The sequence below is a fragment of the Chiloscyllium plagiosum genome, unplaced genomic scaffold (assembly GCF_037043375.1).
Source record: "Chiloscyllium plagiosum isolate Xiang-an unplaced genomic scaffold, Cpla_swu_hap1 HiC_scaffold_2, whole genome shotgun sequence".
Lineage (NCBI taxonomy): Eukaryota > Metazoa > Chordata > Chondrichthyes > Orectolobiformes > Hemiscylliidae > Chiloscyllium > Chiloscyllium plagiosum.
In genome coordinates this window covers 19971161-19990011 of record NW_028270140.1, presented here as the reverse complement: position 1 = coordinate 19990011, position 18851 = coordinate 19971161, and the positions used below count along the sequence as shown (strand labels likewise).

At 41.7% G+C, this 18851-nt stretch overlaps 1 protein-coding gene across 8 annotated transcripts in view; it reads left to right on the top strand.

The window, feature by feature from the left end:
• Nucleotides 1-18851, top strand: part of LOC122565115 (UDP-glucuronosyltransferase 2A1) — a 112695-nt gene that overhangs the window by 76634 nt on the left and 17210 nt on the right. For 7 of the 8 annotated variants that reach the window (XM_043720775.2, XM_043720751.2, XM_043720785.2 and 4 more), the window contains 4 exons: nucleotides 4637-4785; nucleotides 8101-8232; nucleotides 16508-16595; nucleotides 18034-18253. In XM_043720775.2, coding sequence (XP_043576710.2) covers nucleotides 4637-4785; nucleotides 8101-8232; nucleotides 16508-16595; nucleotides 18034-18253 — 589 coding nt within the window. Of the gene's footprint in view, nucleotides 1-1817; nucleotides 1967-4636; nucleotides 4786-8100; nucleotides 8233-16507; nucleotides 16596-18033; nucleotides 18254-18851 lie in introns of those variants that run through there. The other variant, XM_043720793.2, reaches the window with a different exon arrangement.

Sequence of the window (18851 nt, the reverse complement as noted above, 5' to 3'; positions counted from 1 at the left end):
GATCAATGGGCCACTACAGCTCCATTACGTAGGCATGATTGGTCACCAAACTCCCTCGGTCCGTGCACTTCGTTCTGCGCACGCGCCAGTCACACGGTCCCTCGCCTGCACTGGAATTCTTGATGAAGGGCTTTTGCCCGAAACATCGATTTTGCTGAAGCTCCTCGGATGCTGCCTGAACTGCTGTGCTCTTCCAGCACCATTGATCCAGAATCTGGTTTCCAGCATCTGCAGTCATTGTTTTTACCTGGAATTCTTAGTCATTCGGCGCGTGCGCAATGGTAGCGCTGATCTTTATGCTGTCTGGCGCATGCGCATTGTCGGAGCCGGTTTTCGTGCCATCCTGCACATGCACCGGTGTCAGCTCCTAAGGAAAAACAAGGACTGCAAGATGCTGGAAACCAGAGTCCAGATTAGAGTGGTGCTGTAAAAGCACAGCAGGTCAGGCAGCATCCGAGGAGCAGGAAAATCGACGTTTCGGGCAAAAGCCCTTCATCAGCAAAAGCCCTTCATCCTTTATTCCTGATGAAGGGCTTTTGCCCGAAACGTCAATTTTCCTGCTCCTCAGATGCTGCCTGACCTGCTGTGCTTTTCCAGCACCACTCTAATCTAGACTCCGGTGTCAGCTACTGACAGACCAGCGTTCTGTGAGAGGCACTGTACAGACAGCAGCTTTCTTACATCCTTTAAAATGTACTCGACAAATTTAATTTCATTTCTTTTGTTTCTATGATTTCATCCGTCATTCAGGCTGTGGGTTATACTTTATGTTAGACTTTTGGGTGATTTTTGAGTGAGCATGAGTGATATTTTTTACTCATCTGCCCTTAACCCCGCTTTTCCCATCGGCCCCATTATTTCTATTAAGCGAGGTTTTGCTGGAACGCAACTATGGCGTTACAGGAGCATTACCTGTATGCTCATTCTGTGTCCTCTGCCAGCAATCCTGCCAGTTGGAATGGTTTCTTCCTATTTATGGTATCACAATCGTTCAGTATTTTGAACATTTCTGTTGAATTTCCCATTAACCTTCACTGCCTTAAGGAGAAAAATCTCAACTTGTACTTTAATTTACGTGTGGTCTAAAGACTTGAACAATTCAAATCATACAACAATGAATTGTTTTCTGATTTTGTTTTGCAATTGGAGGAAATTGGGATCAGGGATGAGTTTGTCTGTTGTATGTCTCTTTCTTCTGGACCTAATTGCTGAGGAATTGAAACATGCTGTCATAAATTTCTCTGGAATCTGAATACATTATCCTGAAATCTTTTTTTTAAGAATGCATAGAATAGAAGCTGTCTTGTACAGGGATTTTACCAAAGTTAGGTAAATGATTAAAGAAAAATCTGGCTTGGAAGATTTTCTAACTCTTAATGTCAATGCTTAATGTAATATACAGGAATACTTTTTTTCTTCATTATTTAGATAGGAAAAGTCTAGAGCACTCCTTGCAATCAAATTGTCCGTGTGATTTGTTGTTCTGAAATGGAAGGATTTGTGTTTCATGAATGCTGAAGACCCCTACCATTCTCCTACTCCATCATAATTCCACGTGCGAGGCTTATGTTAGGATTTATTGCAAGGGAACAAGACAGTGGTCAGACTAAGCTATTTTCTTCTTTACACACGCTCAGTCTGTACGCAGTGATGTTAAGATTAAGCAAATCCAAATAAACTTCAGGGGGACTGTGTTTCAGAATCTGCGTAGTGGGTTTCCGGTTTGTAATTCTACTGTGCATGTGGGAGCCCCCGTGTCTGGTGAATGCTCGCACTTTTATTATTCAGAATTGTATGGAAGCAACACACTGTAAGATGGAAGTGTGGAGGAGTCTTTCTAGGCAGACTGTGTTCTATGATAATCAGGCTTTCCGTGTAACAGAAAGTTTTGTTATGTCCTGATCTTTGTAAGATTTTGCAATCAGACGAAGTGAAGCAAATGAAGACGTATAACAGCGCAGCACTGGTAAATGAACAGGAAATGGAGTTACGGGAAATGGTTGTTGCTTAAGCTGGAGAAGTTTTTGAAATGGATCCTTGCTGTGTCATGTCTGGCAGCTGGTGAAGTTTTAAAGGGGTGCAGAGGTAGAGTCCCTACCCAAGACTGTGAGGCGCGGTTCAAATCCCGTCAGCTCCAGATGTGTGTAATAACATCTCTGAACAGTTTGCTTAGAAAAATAGGTTAAATAAGTTCCACATTCTTGGAGCCATCAAAGGATTCTGTTCTGTACTCTTTTCAATGTCATGACATTTTCCCTAAAGAACACCCCCCCCCCACCTTCTAAAACCACTGTGGTTGAGAAGAGTTTTAATGTTATACAGAGTTTTGAAATATAAAGACTTATTTCTATTGTTTTGGATGATGAGTTCTGAGTGTGATAAAGAACGAGCAATTGAAAATAATCACTGAGAATAAAGTGAATGTTTAATAGAGATTCCTGTATGCGAAGAATTGTTGAAGCAGTAATGCTTTGCTGTAGAATGTAGTCAAGGTAGACAAGCAGGAGGCTAGAAGAACACAGCAAGCCAGGAAGCATCAGGAGGTGGAGAGGTCAATGTTTCAGGTCCTGAAGAAGGGGCAAATCCAAAATGTTGATTTTTCCACTGCCTGGCTTGCTGTGTTCTTCTAGCCTCCCGCTTGTCTACCTTGGATTCCAGCATCTGCAGTTTCTTTTGTCTCTACTAAAATATAGTCAAGGCAGATAAGATTGTAACATGCATTTAAAGAAAAATTGCCAAGTATTTGGAGTCGGGAATGAATCAAGACTAAGAGGAAATAGGTCAGATTGGTTAATGGCAAAATGTGCAGTAGTGATGGCAGAAATCAATCAGGATTCTTGCTTTCAAAGGTTATGTAGTGACCTTGTAGGATAGAACAAAACATGCCAGAAGATTGTATTTTGGTACCTTCAACACTGTCAGCATTTCAATTTCAAACTCATGTGGTCAGTGGACCACTACAGCCTATTTACATAGGTACGATTGGTCACCAAGCTCCCTCGGTTCATGCATTTCGTTCTGCGTGCACACCAATGTCCTCCAGCGAAATCTCTGCACTGTCCCAAAGATGCACCGGGATTCTTGGATGTCCGGCGCGTGTGCAATGGTCACGCCAATCTTTGTGCTGACAAGTGCATGCGCTATTTCAGAGTTGCTTGCCATGCCACTCCGCGCATGCACCAGTGTCAACTTCTGATATACAGAGAGCAGCTTTCTTACATCTTCTTAAATATACTCTGTGTAATTTTGTTTCTTTAAGAAGTATGATTTCATCCTTCATTCAGGCTGTTATACTTTACGTTAGACTTTGGGTGATTTTTGAGTGAGCATGAGTGATATTTTTTACTGATCTGCCCTTAACCCCTCTTTTCCCATCAGCCCCATTATTTCTATTAAGCGATTTTCTAATAAGCGAGGTTTTGCTGGAACACAACTATGGAGAATTACCGGTATGCTCATTCTGTGTCCTCTGCCAGCAATCCTGCCAGTTGGAATGGTTTCTTCCTATTTATGGTATCACAATCGTTCAGTATTTTGAACATTTCTGTTGAATTTCCCATTAATTTTCACTGCCTTAAGGAGAAAAATCTCAACTTCTATTTAATTTAGGTTTGGTCTAAAGACTTTAACAATTCTAATTATGCTTGTTTTCTGATTTTCTTTTACACCTTGATGGAATTGGGATCGGGGATGAGCTTGTCTGTTGTTTGTCTCTTTCTTCTGGATCTAATTGTCAAGGAATTGAATCATGCTGTCATAAATTTTCCTGGAATCTGAATAAATCTTACTGAAATCTTTTTTAAGAATGCATATAATAGAAACTATGGGGATTTTATCAAAGTTAATTAAATGATTCGAGAAAAATGTGGCTTGGAAGATTTTCTAACTCTTAATGTCAATGCTTAATGTAATATACAGGAATAATTTTCTTCATTATTTAGATAGGAGAAGTCTAGAGTACTCCTTACAATCAAATTGTACATCTGAATTGGTGTTCTGAAATAGAAGGATTTGTGTTTCATGAATGCAGAAGACCCCTACCATTCTCCCACTCCATTAGAATTCCACTTGCAAGACTTGTGTTTGGATTTATTGCAATGGAGCAAGACAGTGGACAGACTAAGTTATTTTCTCTACAGACCCTCAGTCTGTACTTAGAGATGTTAAGATTATTGACATCATCTCCCCCAACCCCGCCAAACCCAGCAGGCTGGCTGCTCTATCGGGAAGGTTATCAGTGTTCTCGTCTGCAGGGAATAAAGTTAATAACACCAGTCATTTTAAACTTCCCAAAGACCACTTGGTGGTCTCAATTGGTTCGCTGCAACAGCTTAACTCCTGTGGTAGAAAGGTGGCAGGTGACTTCCAACAGCAACCCATTCGATTATCTTCCACCACTTTTTCAATGCCTCTCAATTGGGGAAGATTTTCCTCCCCAATAGAGTCCAATAGCTGCCATTTTTGAGACAGCAATGTGCAAAATACCGAACTGCATTGAGATATGAAGAACAAAATAGTTGAAATGATTTAATCTCACTGTAGACATTGTTACTGATAATGAGTCTCTGGAAAATAATTCCAGTATTACACACTTAATTGTTATAACTTTCTGTTTGTTCTTCTTCTGTTTTTAAAGGTAAACCAACAACATTCTGCGAAACAATGGGCAAGGCTGAAATCTGGCTGATTCGGACATATTGGGATTTTGAATTTCCCCGCCCCCTTCTTCCCAACTTTGTATTTGTTGGAGGGCTTCATTGTCATCCAGCAAAACCCCTGTCTCAGGTAAGACCGAGGAAACAATAGAATCTACTGTTTACAATCAGACCAATAGCAACAAATTAAAGGATGCAAAACAATGTGATGATTTCATAAGGTGCAGTTGGATACTGATTACCCAGCATTTTGTCAAGAACATGTAACTTCATCCAGTTATGGTATAACCAGAGTACATTACGCACATTATTTAGGAAACACACATTTTAGAAAGGCAATGTCTTCATCGCGGGCTTTCCTTTCTCTTGAATCGGAAATGTAGATGCCTATTGGCCATTTTATTTGGGTAAACTCAGCTTCTGCGTTTCCTAAGGGATGCAGTCATTCTGTGCACAAGCCAATGGCAGTGAATCTTTCTTTATTTACACTAACTCTAGCAGGTTTGGCATATTTGACAAGAACAAAAATGCTGGCTGTGCAACTGGAAACGCCAGCAGTAGGCAAGAATTTTCCTGACTGTGTTCCAAAAATCCAAAGCAGACGCAAACCCTGTGAACAAGTCAGCAGAGTCATTCTGCATAATGAGGGAAGCTTCACTTGAAGCAGACTTTGCCTTTCCGGGAGTGACTTGTTCAGCCATCTTAAGAAGTGCAGTGATAGTCTTATCTAACACAGTAAAGTTCTGAGGCAGCTCCCCATTATCTCTCTGATGGGTGGATGACAATCAATCCTTTGTTGAGAAGAGCATTTGGGAATAACTTTTTAATATGTCTGAGTTCCGACTGTCTAGTTCTAGGCTCATTTTTGTATAATTCTTTTATTACTTGAGGATACCTGAAAGCATTTCACAATTAAGTATTTTTGAAGTGAACATATAGCTAGCTTTCACTTTTGAGGTCCTATATGGTCTTCAGTTCAACTTGAATTTAATTAACAGTCCACTCTATTTGCTAAAAGGTGCCCTCTTCTACCATTCTAATTTTTGCAGCACATACTATGGTTGAGTATATATTATAGATAAATTATCTCACATTCATCTGCCCCACACTCCAAACTTTCAAACATGACTTGGATTTGATACTGCTGAAAATGTGTTGCTGGAACAGCGCAGCAGGTCAGACAGCATCCAGGGAACAGGAGAATCGACGTTTCGGGCATAAGCCCTTCTTCAGGAAATTCTCCAGCATCTGCAGACCTCACTTTCTCCTCTTGGATTTGATACTGTCCAGTATTGATGTTTAGCCATGATTCCTTGATTTTGCCATCAATACTGTTCCAACGTTCTATGGAATCTGCTTTTACTATAAAATGAGATGTAAGTGATCCAACATGTCTTTCAAAACTTGAACCACTATGTTCTGATTCTAAGCAAAGAGTAAACATTTTGTGTTGTATATTTTCATCCTTGGAATGTAACGATACCCATCAAGGCCATTTACTCCCTTTGTACTCTCTCTCTGAACTCAATGAAAGGAAGATGTTTAGCAAAAAGAAGGATACTTTGTAGTAACTCAGTTTATGTCACAAGCGATTCTATACCATCAATACATTAGCCATTGTATCACTTGTATTATTCATTCTTCATGTAATCTTTTCACTTTTGGATATTTTGTCTGATGTGCCCATCTTGAAATTAAAATATTGCTATGAATAAGATGTGAACTAAAATACCTTGATATGTTTTATTCCAAGGAATGTTACATAAGAATGGTACACTTAATTTCATTTGCACTCTGTGCACTTTGTGAAAGTAAACCACTGAATTATCACACGTGTTAATTTCTGGGTCAAGTGACTGGGTCCCAGATGTTACAGTCAGTGCAACTTTTAAAAAAAACATTTTTAAGAATTAAAAATTATAAGACACAGGAAACAATACTTAATAGAATGTCAGCAGTGTACAGATTATAAAAGGCTTAGTAGTAGAATTAGCACGTTGACACGTTGAGGGAAGATATGGTAATGTGTTTAACTCACTGCTACGTATCTAGAAATGGTCTTTGTCCAATCTGTATTTTAATGAGAAATCAGAAATGTGATCCTAGTAATTCCTTGTCTGTTTTTTCTCTCCCACCTGTCTTGTGCTCTTTGAACATTAAAATAGCAGAATCCTGTTTAAAAAATGGCCATTTTCAATATAATTTGATAACCAATGCAAACACCAGGCTCAATTAATTAGATAAAATGGCCTGAATCTTTGCTCCCACATTGGGTAGACAGAGTCAGTCCACCTCAGAAGAAACTGCCTGAAATGGTTGAGCTTTCATTCTGCATGTGGTAATGCATCTGGAATCAGGTCCACTGTTCACAGAAATAGTATGGAATTCTGCATGAGTAGTGGGCTGTTTAAAAGGCCCACATTGGTGTTCTGGGACTTTATTCCAGTTATAGTAAAGTCAGTCAAGTCCTCATCCCTTATTCCCTCACACACATCCTGTGCTCCATTCACACCCACTCATGACCCCCACTTTCCATGGCAACCTTAGTCCACACCCATGGTCCTTTATTGCCCTATACCAAATTAATTTGAATTCCTGTCAATTAATTCCCTTAGATCACCCAGTATCCACCACAAGTAGGCGTCAGGAACCACATTAAAATGAAAAATAAAGTATATATTATCATCTTCACTCTTAAAAAGAATTCATTGATAAAGGTTCTTTCAATATATTCAGATTCCTTGAATTTCAAAGAAAAAACTTGTATCCATGGCCTAACATGAAAGACAATTTCATATCCATTTGGAACAGTTAATCAAACCTAATGTGAAAGCAACAACCCCAACCCCCATGTGATACTGATCGGTTGTGGAGGCAGTCTAGGAGTACTAATACTTTAATAATCACCATGAGGCCTATGGGAGGAAACAGCTACAGAAATTGTAAACATTTATTTTTGTATGTAGGTTTGCTCGCTGAGCTGGAAGGTTCGCTTTCAGACATTTCACACCATTCTAGGTAACATCTTCAGTGAGCCTCCGAATGAAGCACTGGTGATTTAGCCCACTTTTTATATATATGTTTTAGTTTCCTTGGGTTGGTGATGTCATTTCCTGTGGTGACATCATTTCCTATAGCGGTGTCACCTCCTGTTTTTTTTCTCAGGAGGTGGTAAACGGGATCCAAATCAATGTGTTTGTTCATAGAGTCCACTGGAATTTATTTTTTATCACTGCAGCCTTTTTTAACTCAAAATTTAAAAATGAGAGGATTTGAAGACTTGACAGGTTGTTCCTAACACAGTTCTTGTATACTTTTTATGTTTATTCTTAACAATACCAAAGAAGTACCTGATCTCAGCTGGTCTCTGGCACCATTTTGGTTCATTCACAAATCTTTTCCATCTCCATGAAAATTTGGGGCCTAATCCCTTTTTGCTTCACAGGAATTGGAAGAATTTGTTCAGAGTTCGGGAGAGCACGGCATTGTGATCTTTTCGCTGGGCTCGTTGGTTAAGAACCTTACGGCTGAGAAAGCTAACATAATTGCTGAAGCACTGGGAGAAATTCCACAAAAGGTTGGCTCGCTTTACAAACTCTGTACGTGCATTTACATGTGGTTTTGCCACTTTCAGTATATTGCATTTTCCTTTATGAGAAAGGTAATGTTTTGCTTGACACGCATCTACAGTATGTGCTCTATAAGACAACAAGACAAAGGAACAGGACAAGTGTTGGTATTTGTGATTCTTCCTCAGCTCCACTTTCAAAACTTGTCAAGCTCAAGGCATGCACTTCCAGACAACAAGGGCAAATGTTGCAGGTCTAATTGTTCAGTTATAGCTATCGTTTTAATTGAACATTGTTGTCTGCTCCATAGATACCAGTATTTTCTTTTGTGGGGGGGGGGGGGTGTTGGTGGTGTAGGCTTGAACCTGAGTTAACATGCTATAGGCAAGAGGGTTCTCGTGGTGACCCAGAACTGCATGAGCTTCTTTTGTTTCTTGTTAAACTTGTCCACATTGTGACTGTAATGACAGTGAATGACGGTTAGCTGCTAACACCCAGCTTTTGTTTCCAACCCTAATTCTGAAATTTTCTGGATTGAGCTTCTGGCCTGTGGCTCCATGGCAATGTTTCACTCTTTTCTGTAATTCATTCTTTTGTAGGAATGTTTTAATTATGAAATAAACAAAGAACTGCAGATGTTGGAGAACTGAATATACTGTAGAAAAGGACATGGAAGATATAGAATGTAGGGAAATAGATGGTGACATCTTGAAAAATGTCCATATTATAGAGGAGGAAGTGCTGGATGTCTTGAATCGCATAAAGGTGGATAAATCCCCAGGACCTGATTGGATGTACCCTAGAACTCTTTAGGAAGCTAGGCAAGTGATTGCTGGGCCGCTTGCTGAGATATTTGTATCATCGATAGTCACAGGTGAGGTGCCGCAAGACTGGAGGTTGGCTAATGTGGTGCCACTGTTCATGAAGGGTGGTAAGGACAAGCCAGGGAACTATAGACCAGTGAGCCTGACGTCGGTAGTGGGCAAGTTGTTGGAGGGAAAGGCAAGGACTGATTAGGGATAGTCAGCATGGCTTTGTGCATGGGAAATCATGTCTCACAAACTTGATTGAGTTTTTTGAAGAAGTAACAAGGAGGATTGATGAGGGCAGAGCAGTAGATGAGGAGTTCAGTAAGGTGTTTGATAAGGTTCCCCATGGGAGATTGGTTAGCGAAGTTAGATCTCACGGAATACAGGGAGAACTAGCCATTTGGATACAGAACTGGCTCAAAAGTAGAAGACAGAGGGTGGTGTTGGAGGGTTGTTTTTCAGACTGGAGGCCTGTGACCAGTGGAATGCCACAAGGATAGGTGCTGGGTCCACTACTTTTCGTCATTTATATAAATGATTTGGATGTGAGCATAAGAGGTATAGTTAGTAAGTTTGTGGATGACACCAAAATTGGAGGTGTAGTGGACAGCGAAGAAGGTTACCTCAGATTACAACAGGATCTTGATCAGATGGGCCAATGGGCTGAAAAGTGGCAGATGGAGTTTAATTCAGATAAATGCGAAGTGCTGCATTTTGGGAAAACAAATCTTAGCAGGACTTAATACACTTAATGGTAAGGTCCTAGAGAGTGTTGCTGAACAAAGAGACCTTGAAGTGCAGGTTCATAGCTCCTTGAAAGTGGAGTCGCAGGTAGATAGGATAGTGAAGAAGGCGGTTAGTATGCTTTCCTTTATCGGTCAGAGTATTGAGTACAGGAGTTGGGAGGTCATTCTGCCGCTGTACAGGACAATGGTTAGGCCACTGTTGGAATATTGCGTGCAATTCTGGTCTCCTTCCTATCGGAAAGATATTATGAAACTTGAAAGGGTTCAGAAAAGATTTACAAGGATATTGCCAGGGTTGGAGGATTTGAGCTATAGGGAGAGGCTGAACAAGCTGGAGCTGTTTTCCCTGGAGCGTCGGAGGCTGAGGGGTGATCTTAATGAGGTTTACAAAATCATGATGCGCATGGATAGGATAAATAAACAAAGTATTTTCCCTGGGGTGGAGGAATCCAGAACTAGAGGGCAGAGGTTTAGGGTGAGAGGGGAAAGATATAACAGAGACCTAAGGGGCAACTTTTCACGCAGAGGGTGTTACGTGTATGGAATGAGCTTCCAGAGGAAGTGGTGGATGCTAATACAATTGCAACATTTAAAAGGCATTTGGAAGGGTAAAGGAATAGGTTTAGAGGGATATGGGCCAAGTGCTGGCAGGTGGGACTAGATTGGGTTGGGATATCTGGTCAGCATGTACGGGTTGGACCGAAGGGTCTGTTTCCGTGCTATACATCTCTATGAATCTATGACTCCAACTGAAACAAAAACAGAAATTGATGGCGAAACTCAGCAGGTCTGGCAGCATCTATGGGGAGAGAAAGCAGAATTAGTGTTTCAAGATTATCAAGCATTAGCAAGGCTTTTGTAATAGCTGAAGCCAAGAGAGTGTCCTTTAGCCAATGTAAGTTTAGTACTCAGATGAAAACCAACCAATTTGAGTTGGTATTACAAGTTATTACACATGGATTCCAACTATTTGCAACAAACCTGGTCAGCATGGATGAGTTGAACTGAAGGATCTGTTTGCGTGCTGTATGACTCTGAAGCACCATTTCTAAGAATTGTTATCCATTGTCTAAAAGCCTCCTTCACATGGTTATAATTTGAAACGTTAATTCTGAGCAAAATGAATAAAGTAACAATCAGCATTCATTTTTACTAATTCAGTTAATAGCTTAAATTCTTTTCACCAGTTTTCATTGTTTTCAAACCAGGCTTTTTGCCTGGCTTCATTGTCATTGTGAATATCTAGTCAGAGGGTCATACAGTCATAGAGGTATTTAGCACGGAAACAGACCCTTCAGTCCAACTCGTCCATGCCGATCAGATAGCCTAAATCTAGTCCCATTTGCTAGCAGTTGACTCATATCCCTCTAAACCTTTCCTATTCATATACCCATCCAGATGCCTTTTAAATGTTGTAATTGTACCAGCCTCCACCACTTCCTTTGGCAGCTTATTCCATACACGCACAACCCTTTGTGTGAAAAAGTTACCCCTTAGATCCCTTTAAATCTTTCCCCTCTCACCTTACACCTATACCTTCTCATATTGGACTCTCCCACTGCTGGGAAAAGACTTCGTCTATTTGCCTTATCCATGCCTCTCATGATTTTATAAATCTCTGTAAGGTCACCCCCTCAGCCCCCAACACTCCAGTGAAATGCCCCAACCTTGGCAACATCCTTGTAAATCTTTTCTGAAAACTTTCAAGATTCACAACATGCTTCCTATAGCAGGGAGACCAGAACTGAAAGCAATGTTGCACTAGTGGCCTAACCAATGTCCTGTACAGTTGCAACATGACCTCCCAACTCCTATACTCAAAGCACTGACCAATGAAGGCAAGCATACCAAACGCTGCCTTCATTATCCTATCCACCTGTAACTCCACTTTCAAGGAACTATGAATCTACACTCCAAGGTTTCTTTGTTCAGCAGTACTCCCCAGGACCTTACCATTAAGTGTATAAGCCTTGATCTTATCAAAGGGAATTGATTATTTAAAAGAATGGGCAGTGTTAAGTCACTCAACATTCCAGGGTAATCACTAGGTCACACACCTCCCAATATTCTTGCCTGGTTATCAGTGCAGTTACAGATATTGTTTGTTTCAGCATTCAGCTTAACCTAAAAGTAAGCATTTAATATCACTTGTAGTTTAGTTTGTAGCTTTCACGAGAAGCTGGCATCAGATGTAACAGTATAACAATTGAGTAATAGTAACTACATAGATACGAAGGAGGTGCTGGCCAGAGTTGATTGGAAGGGGACCCTCGCAGGAATGACAGTGGAGCAGCAGAAGTTTATGAGGATAATTTGGGAGGCACAGTGGAAATTCATCCCAAGAAAGAAGAAATGTACAAAGAGAAGACGAGGTAACCATGGCTGACAAGGGAAGTTAGGAACAGCAGAAGAGCAAAAGAGAAAGTTTACAGTGTACTGAAGATTAGTGGGAAGTCAGAGGATTGGGACACCTTCAAAAACCAGCAGAGGAAACTACAAAATCAGCAATGGTGGGGAGAAGATGAAATATGAGGGTAAGTTACCTAGTAATATAAAAGAAGATTGCAAGAATTTTTTAGATCCTATGAAAGGTAAAAGAGAGGCAAGAATGGACATTGGACCATTGAAAAATGAGACTGGAGAAGTAGTAGTGGTGAACAAAAAAATGGCGAAGGAACTGAATAGGTGTTTTGCAACAGTTTTCATGGTTAAAGACACCAGCAACATACCAGAACTTCAAAAGAATCATGGGCAGAATTGAGTGCAGTGGCCATCAGTAAGGAGAAGGTGCTGGGGAAACTGCAAGTTTTGAAAGCGCATAAATCACCTAACCAAATGGTCTGCGTGCCAGAGTGCTAAAGGAGACAGCTGAGAAGATTGTGGAGTCATTGATGGTGATCTTTCAGGAGGGTCTCGGAGGGCTGGAAAATATTTAATGTAACACCCTGTTTAAGAGAGGGGGGCAGAAGACGGGAAACTGACCTTGGTCATTGGTGAGATTTTAGAATTTATTATTAGGGATGAGATTGCAGAGTACTTAGAAGTGTGTGGTAAAATAGGGCGGAGTCATAATGGCTTCATCAAGGATTGGTCATGCTTGGCAAATTTGTTAGAATTCTTTAAGGAGGTAATGAGTAAGTTAGACAAATGAGAGCCAGTAGATCTGATCTGTTTGGATTTCCAGAAGGCTTTTGACATGGTGCTGTCTAGGAAGCTGCTAAATAAGATAAGAGTCGAAGATGTTAGGACAAGGTACTATCATGGATAGAGGATTGGCTGATGGGCAGAAAGCAGAGATTTGGAATATAGAGGTCATTTTCAGGATGGCAGCCAGTAACTAGCAGAATTGCACGGGGATCTGTGTTGGAACCAGAATTATTCACCTTATACATTAATGATCTGGACGAAGGAACTGAGGGCATTTTTGCTAAGTTTACAGATGACAAAAAGATAGGTAGAGGAGCAGTTAGTGTTGAGGAAACAGGGAGGCTGCTGAAGGACTTGGACAGGCTAGGAGAGCGGGCAAAGAAGTAGCAGTTGGAATATAATATGTGAAAGTGTGAGGTTATGCACTTTGAAATGAAGATTAGAGGCATGGACTGTTTTTGAAACTGGTTATGGTTTTGGAAATCTGAAGCACAAAGGGTCAGACTGCCCTCGGGGTAAATAGGGAAGGGCAATAAATCCTGGCCTATTCAGCGATGCCCAAATCCAGAATGAATAAGAAAGACTTGGGAGTCCTAGTTCACGATTCTCTTCAGGTTCACATTGAGGTACAGTTGATAAAGTGTGGAGCTGGAAAAAGCACAGCAGATCAAGCAGCATCAGAGGAGCAGTGGAGTCGACGTTTCAGGTCAGAATCTTACATCAGAACTCAGGAGGGGGGAAGGGGGCTGAGAAATAAATAGGAGGAGGGGACTGGGGCTGACACTGGGGGTGGGATGGGGATAGATGGATGCAGGTGGGAGGTGATTGTGATTAGTCAGTGGGAAGGGTGCCACCCGTTTTAACGCCCTCTCCCACTCCTCCGATGACATGTCCATCCTGGGCCTCCACCACCGTCAAAATAAGGCCACATGCAAACTGGAGGAAGAACACCTCATATTACACCTCCTCAGCTTACAATCATACGGCCTTAACTTAGAATTCACCAGCTTCCAAATCTTCCCACCTCCACCTCATCCCAAGTCCAGCCCTCCCTCTCTGCCCCACCCCCTTGACTTGACTTTAACTGTCCATCGTCCTTCCCACCTATCCACTCCACTCTTCCCACTGACCAATCACCTCCTCCCTGCATCCACCTATCCCCATCCCACCCTCAGCCCCAGCCTCACTCCCCTCCCATTTATTTCTCAGCCCCCTTCCCCCTTCCCAGTCCTGACCTGAAAAGTTGACTCCCTTGCTCCTCAGATGCTGCTTTTATCCAGCTCCACCCTACCAACCTTCGCATAAACCAAATCATCCGCCAACATTTCCGCCACCTCCAAACAGACCCCACCACCAGGGATATATTTCCCTCCCCACCCCTTTCCGCCTTCCGCAACGACCATTCCCTCCGTGACTACCTGGTCAGGTCCACGCCCCCCTGCAACCCACCCTCCCGTCCTGGCACTTTCCCCTGCCACCGCAGGAACTGTAAAACCTGTGCCCACACCTCCTCACTCACCTCTTCCAAGGCCCTAAAGGAGCCTTCCACATCCATCAAAGTTTTACTTGCACATCCACTAATATCATTTATTGTACACGTTGCTCCCGATGCGGTCTCCTCTAAATTGGGGAGACTGGGCGCCTCCTAGCAGAGCGCTTTAGGGAACATCTCTGGGACACCCGCACCAATCAACCACACTGCCCCATGGCCCAACATTTCAACTCCCCCTCCCACTCTGCCGAGGACATGGAGGTCCTGGGCTTCCTTCACCCCCGCTTCCTCACCATCAGACGCCTGGAGGAAGAACGCCTCATCTTCCGCCTCGGAATACTTCAACCCCAGGGCATCAATGTGGACTTCAACAGCTTCCTCATTTTCCCTTCCCCCACCTCATCCTAGTTTCAAACTTCCAGCTCAGCTCTGTCCCCATGACTTGTCCGGACTTGTCCGACCTGCCTAGCTCCTTTTCCACCTATCCACTCCACCCTCTCCTCCCTGACCTATCACCTTCATCTCCTCCCCCACTCACCCATTGTACTCTATGCTACTCTCTCCCCATCCCCACCCTCCCTTAGCTCATCTCTCCACGCTTCAGGCTCACTGCCTTTATTCCTGATGAAGGGCTTTTGCCCAAAACATCGATTTCAAAGCTCCTTGGATGCTGCCTGAACTGCTGTGCTCTTCCAGCACCACTAATCCAATACATGTCACTCCCCCAATCTCTCTCTGTCACTTACACATTCTGTCAATCAGTGTCCATGGTTGCCTGATTGTCAACCGGTGAAGTGTCATGGGAAGTTTTTGGATTAGGTTGAGGTAGTTTCTGGGTTGCAAATGGAGTCTGTAGTGGAGTTTGTTTGCAAGTCATTTTGTATGCCATTGAGTACACAATGCAGGACAATGTAAAACAACTGTTTGTAGGTCTTTAATATTACATCCAACCCCAAATCCGTAAGAGATCACATTTGTAAGTATGAGTGTCCGTGAATCGACACTTATAAATCAGAGACCCTCTGTATTAAGATGACTCTATCTGCAGTTTCTGTTGTTTATGCTACTAAGGTTCATGGGGTTATGATCAGCAGAAAATTAGGTCAGTGCTGCCTTGTTCGGTTACTCAGGAAGGTTATGTTGGCCTTGGAGTGGGTACAGTGCAGGTTTGCCAGAATGTTACCAGGATTAAAAGGGTTAAATTGTGAGATAGTTTGCTTAAACTTTCATTGTGTTCCTGTAATTGAGGTTGAAGGTGTGTGGAAGTGAAATTTTTAATCTGCAGTAGATGTTTGATAAGAAAGACAAAGAAAAAGCTATGTCCGCTCGTGGAGAAAATGAGTAGTAAAATGCACAATCTTAAAGATAGGCCATTCAAGAGTGAAATCATTTCGTAAGACAGTGTTGTATAAATCTTGAATAACTTCACCCAAATGGTGTAAAATTGGAGCTTTCAAGGTCGAGATTGATTGGCTCTTGTTATGTAAGGTTTTGAGAGTTATACAGTATAGGCAGGATAAGTGGAGTTGACATACAGATCAGCTACAATCTAACTGAATGGTAGAATTGGCTTACGGAGCAGAATGGCTTGGTCTGAGCTTTCCCGTACCACCCCTCACCTCCAACCACTATTGTAGCTAGAAAATCTCTAAAAGGAATGCTGACCCAGAAAGTGGCCCCAAAGTGAAGCCATTTTTAAAAAAAATAAAGTTCCATCTACCATCGAAGGGTTCAGATTCCCATCCCAGCCAGGAGGCCTCACTCAGCCCTAATCACTGAGGTATGCCTAGTGAAAGCAGATTCACCTTTGACTAACTCTATGCCACCTCCTTATACAGGGCCAAGGCGTGGATCTTTCATTTATAGAATTCCTGTACTTAGTCCGACTGCCCTTGTGCTGATAGCTTTGTGATGGTGGTAGGTCCATCCCTGCATAGCTTCACAAAGGCCTGAGAGTTTGTGGCCTTGTAGACTTCCTTGAAAGTTACAATGGGGCTGCATTGGAACAACTATGCAATTTATTTCTCAAAGACTAAATAACATGTTGCGTTCAGCTTGTCCAATTATTCTCAATGTTGTTATCTTTCAGGTTCTTTGGAGCTATGCTGGTGAAAAACCAAAGATGCTAGCATCGAACACAAAGTTGTATAAATGGCTGCCTCAAAATGATCTACTTGGTAAAAATTGAATTCTCACTTTATCACCTATCCTATTTTAAATCTTGTGTGTTTGGGTCTGTAAGAGCTAACTGCTTTCTGGCTATTTATCGCTACAGCGGAGCCTGATCATTTCTCATCCAAACTCTCCGTAGGCACACTTTCAGGATGAGGTGGAGGTGCCAGTGTTGGACTGGGGTGGACAAAGTCAGAAGTCACATGACACCAGGGGGGTTATAGTCCAACAGGGTTATGTGAAATCACAAGCTTTTAGAGCGCTGCTCCTTCGTCAGGTGAGGAAGGAGCAGCTGTCCGAAAGCTTGTGATTTCAAATTAACCTGTTGGACCATAACCTGGTGTAGTGTGATTTCTGACTTTCAGGATGAGGTTACTAGACGGTGATCACAATTAGAGTTTCTGGTTAATTTTCTCATCCCTAAATTCTAGGGATGCTAAGCTCTATTGTAATGCCCTACTGTTACCAAGATCAATATAATCTATTCAATGTAGAGTCAAACAGAACCTTGGGCTATGTGGTTCATTTATTCATTTCACAAACTTATCCTTAAAGCAATGGATTCTGTGGCATTTTGTAATGAATTTAATAAGGTACTGTTGAACATTCCATTCAGCTCTTCATGAATGTCCTGTTTTTAGCTTGAATCCCAAATTATTAAAATAGTTTAATCAAGTTTTAGCTTTTGCTTTTCTAACTGGAACATTAAGCTGCCGTGACATTTTTCAACATTACATTGTGTAATAATAATAGTGTCAACATTGTAAAATAACTTGAAATAGATGTGCACTAGTATTTTTAATGAATTGGTTTCATTCAACCATTTTAAAACAGATCGCAGGGTCAAGTTTTAAAAGAAGACAAAGTTGACACTCCATTGTATTAAAGAAAAATTATTGCAAGTATTAATTTATACCTTCCGCAATCTTCGAGCACTTAAATGTATTTTACAATCAGTTTAAATGTTTGCAAAGTGTACCTTCCATGTAGGAATTGAGCTAACCAGTTTGTATACAGCTAGGTCCCACAAAAACCTCTAAGATAAAAACTAGGTAATCTGTTTTATTAATGTCAATTGACAAGTATATTAGCCAGCGCAATGGAGAAAACTCCCTGCTGTTTTTTTGAATGGTGCAATGAGACCTGGAGAATGAGAAAGGAAGCTGATGTCATGGTTTAAGATATTAACTGAAAGACATTGCCCCCTGTAGTGCAGCATTCTCTCGGAATTGCACTGGAATGTCTTCCAAGATTCAGTGCTCAGGTCTCTGAGGCTTGAATTCCCAACCTTTAGACGTAAATATGATTGCTGCCATTTAGCCTCTGCTGACAATGCAAACTCATTGTATTCTAATACATAGTGTCTTTGGAATTTGATCATACATCACAGTTTAGTTATAATGAAGGCTCAACTGATTTCATTTTCTGCAAATATAATTACAGGACATCCCAAGACCAGAGTATTTATTACTCATGGTGGTACAAATGGTATATACGAAGCTATTTACCATGGGGTGCCCATGATCGGAATCCCTCTGTTTGCGGATCAACCTGATAATATGGCTCACATGAAGGCAAAGGGAGCTGCTGTGGTTCTCAGTTTTATCTCATTGACTAAACAGGATTTAATTAATGCTGTCAACACGGTGATCAATGATGCAAGGTAAGATAATGTTCAAAGTATGCACGAGCAAACCGTGGGGTTGAGTCTTAACTTTTAGAAATTGGTGGGTCAGATCCATGCAAAAGGTTACTGAATTAAAAAGTCTGGAATGAGATGTGAACACACTTTGAACTGGTGCAAGTCTGACTATTTGGCAAGAAAGGAGTGTACCCCAAATCTGCTGGCAGGAAGCAAGTTATTGAAGTGTTGTAATGAGGCTGCATGGCTCAACTCTTGAGTCATTTGACTTTTAACCACAGGAAGCTGGGCTTCCTAGCCCTTGGGAAATTCAGTGGAGGAGGCAAAAAGAGCTGAAACCATGTTAGCTGCCTTTACAGCACTGCTTGTGGGTGAGAAGGAATAGAAGAGTTTTCACCAAGTTCAGTAAGTTAGCAGGTGAACCACCACTCATTCTGAGACCTGTCTGCTTGCCGCAGATGATCATGATCTGGTTGACCCTCTTGATCATCAGTCCCTGGCAGTTGGGATCCCTGAATAGGATACGGGCAACCTGTTGCCCTGAGATTCCAATCTCCTAATCATTGTAAATACCCTCTTGGCAAACCCCTCCCTGCAACCATGTAACAAAGACTTGACT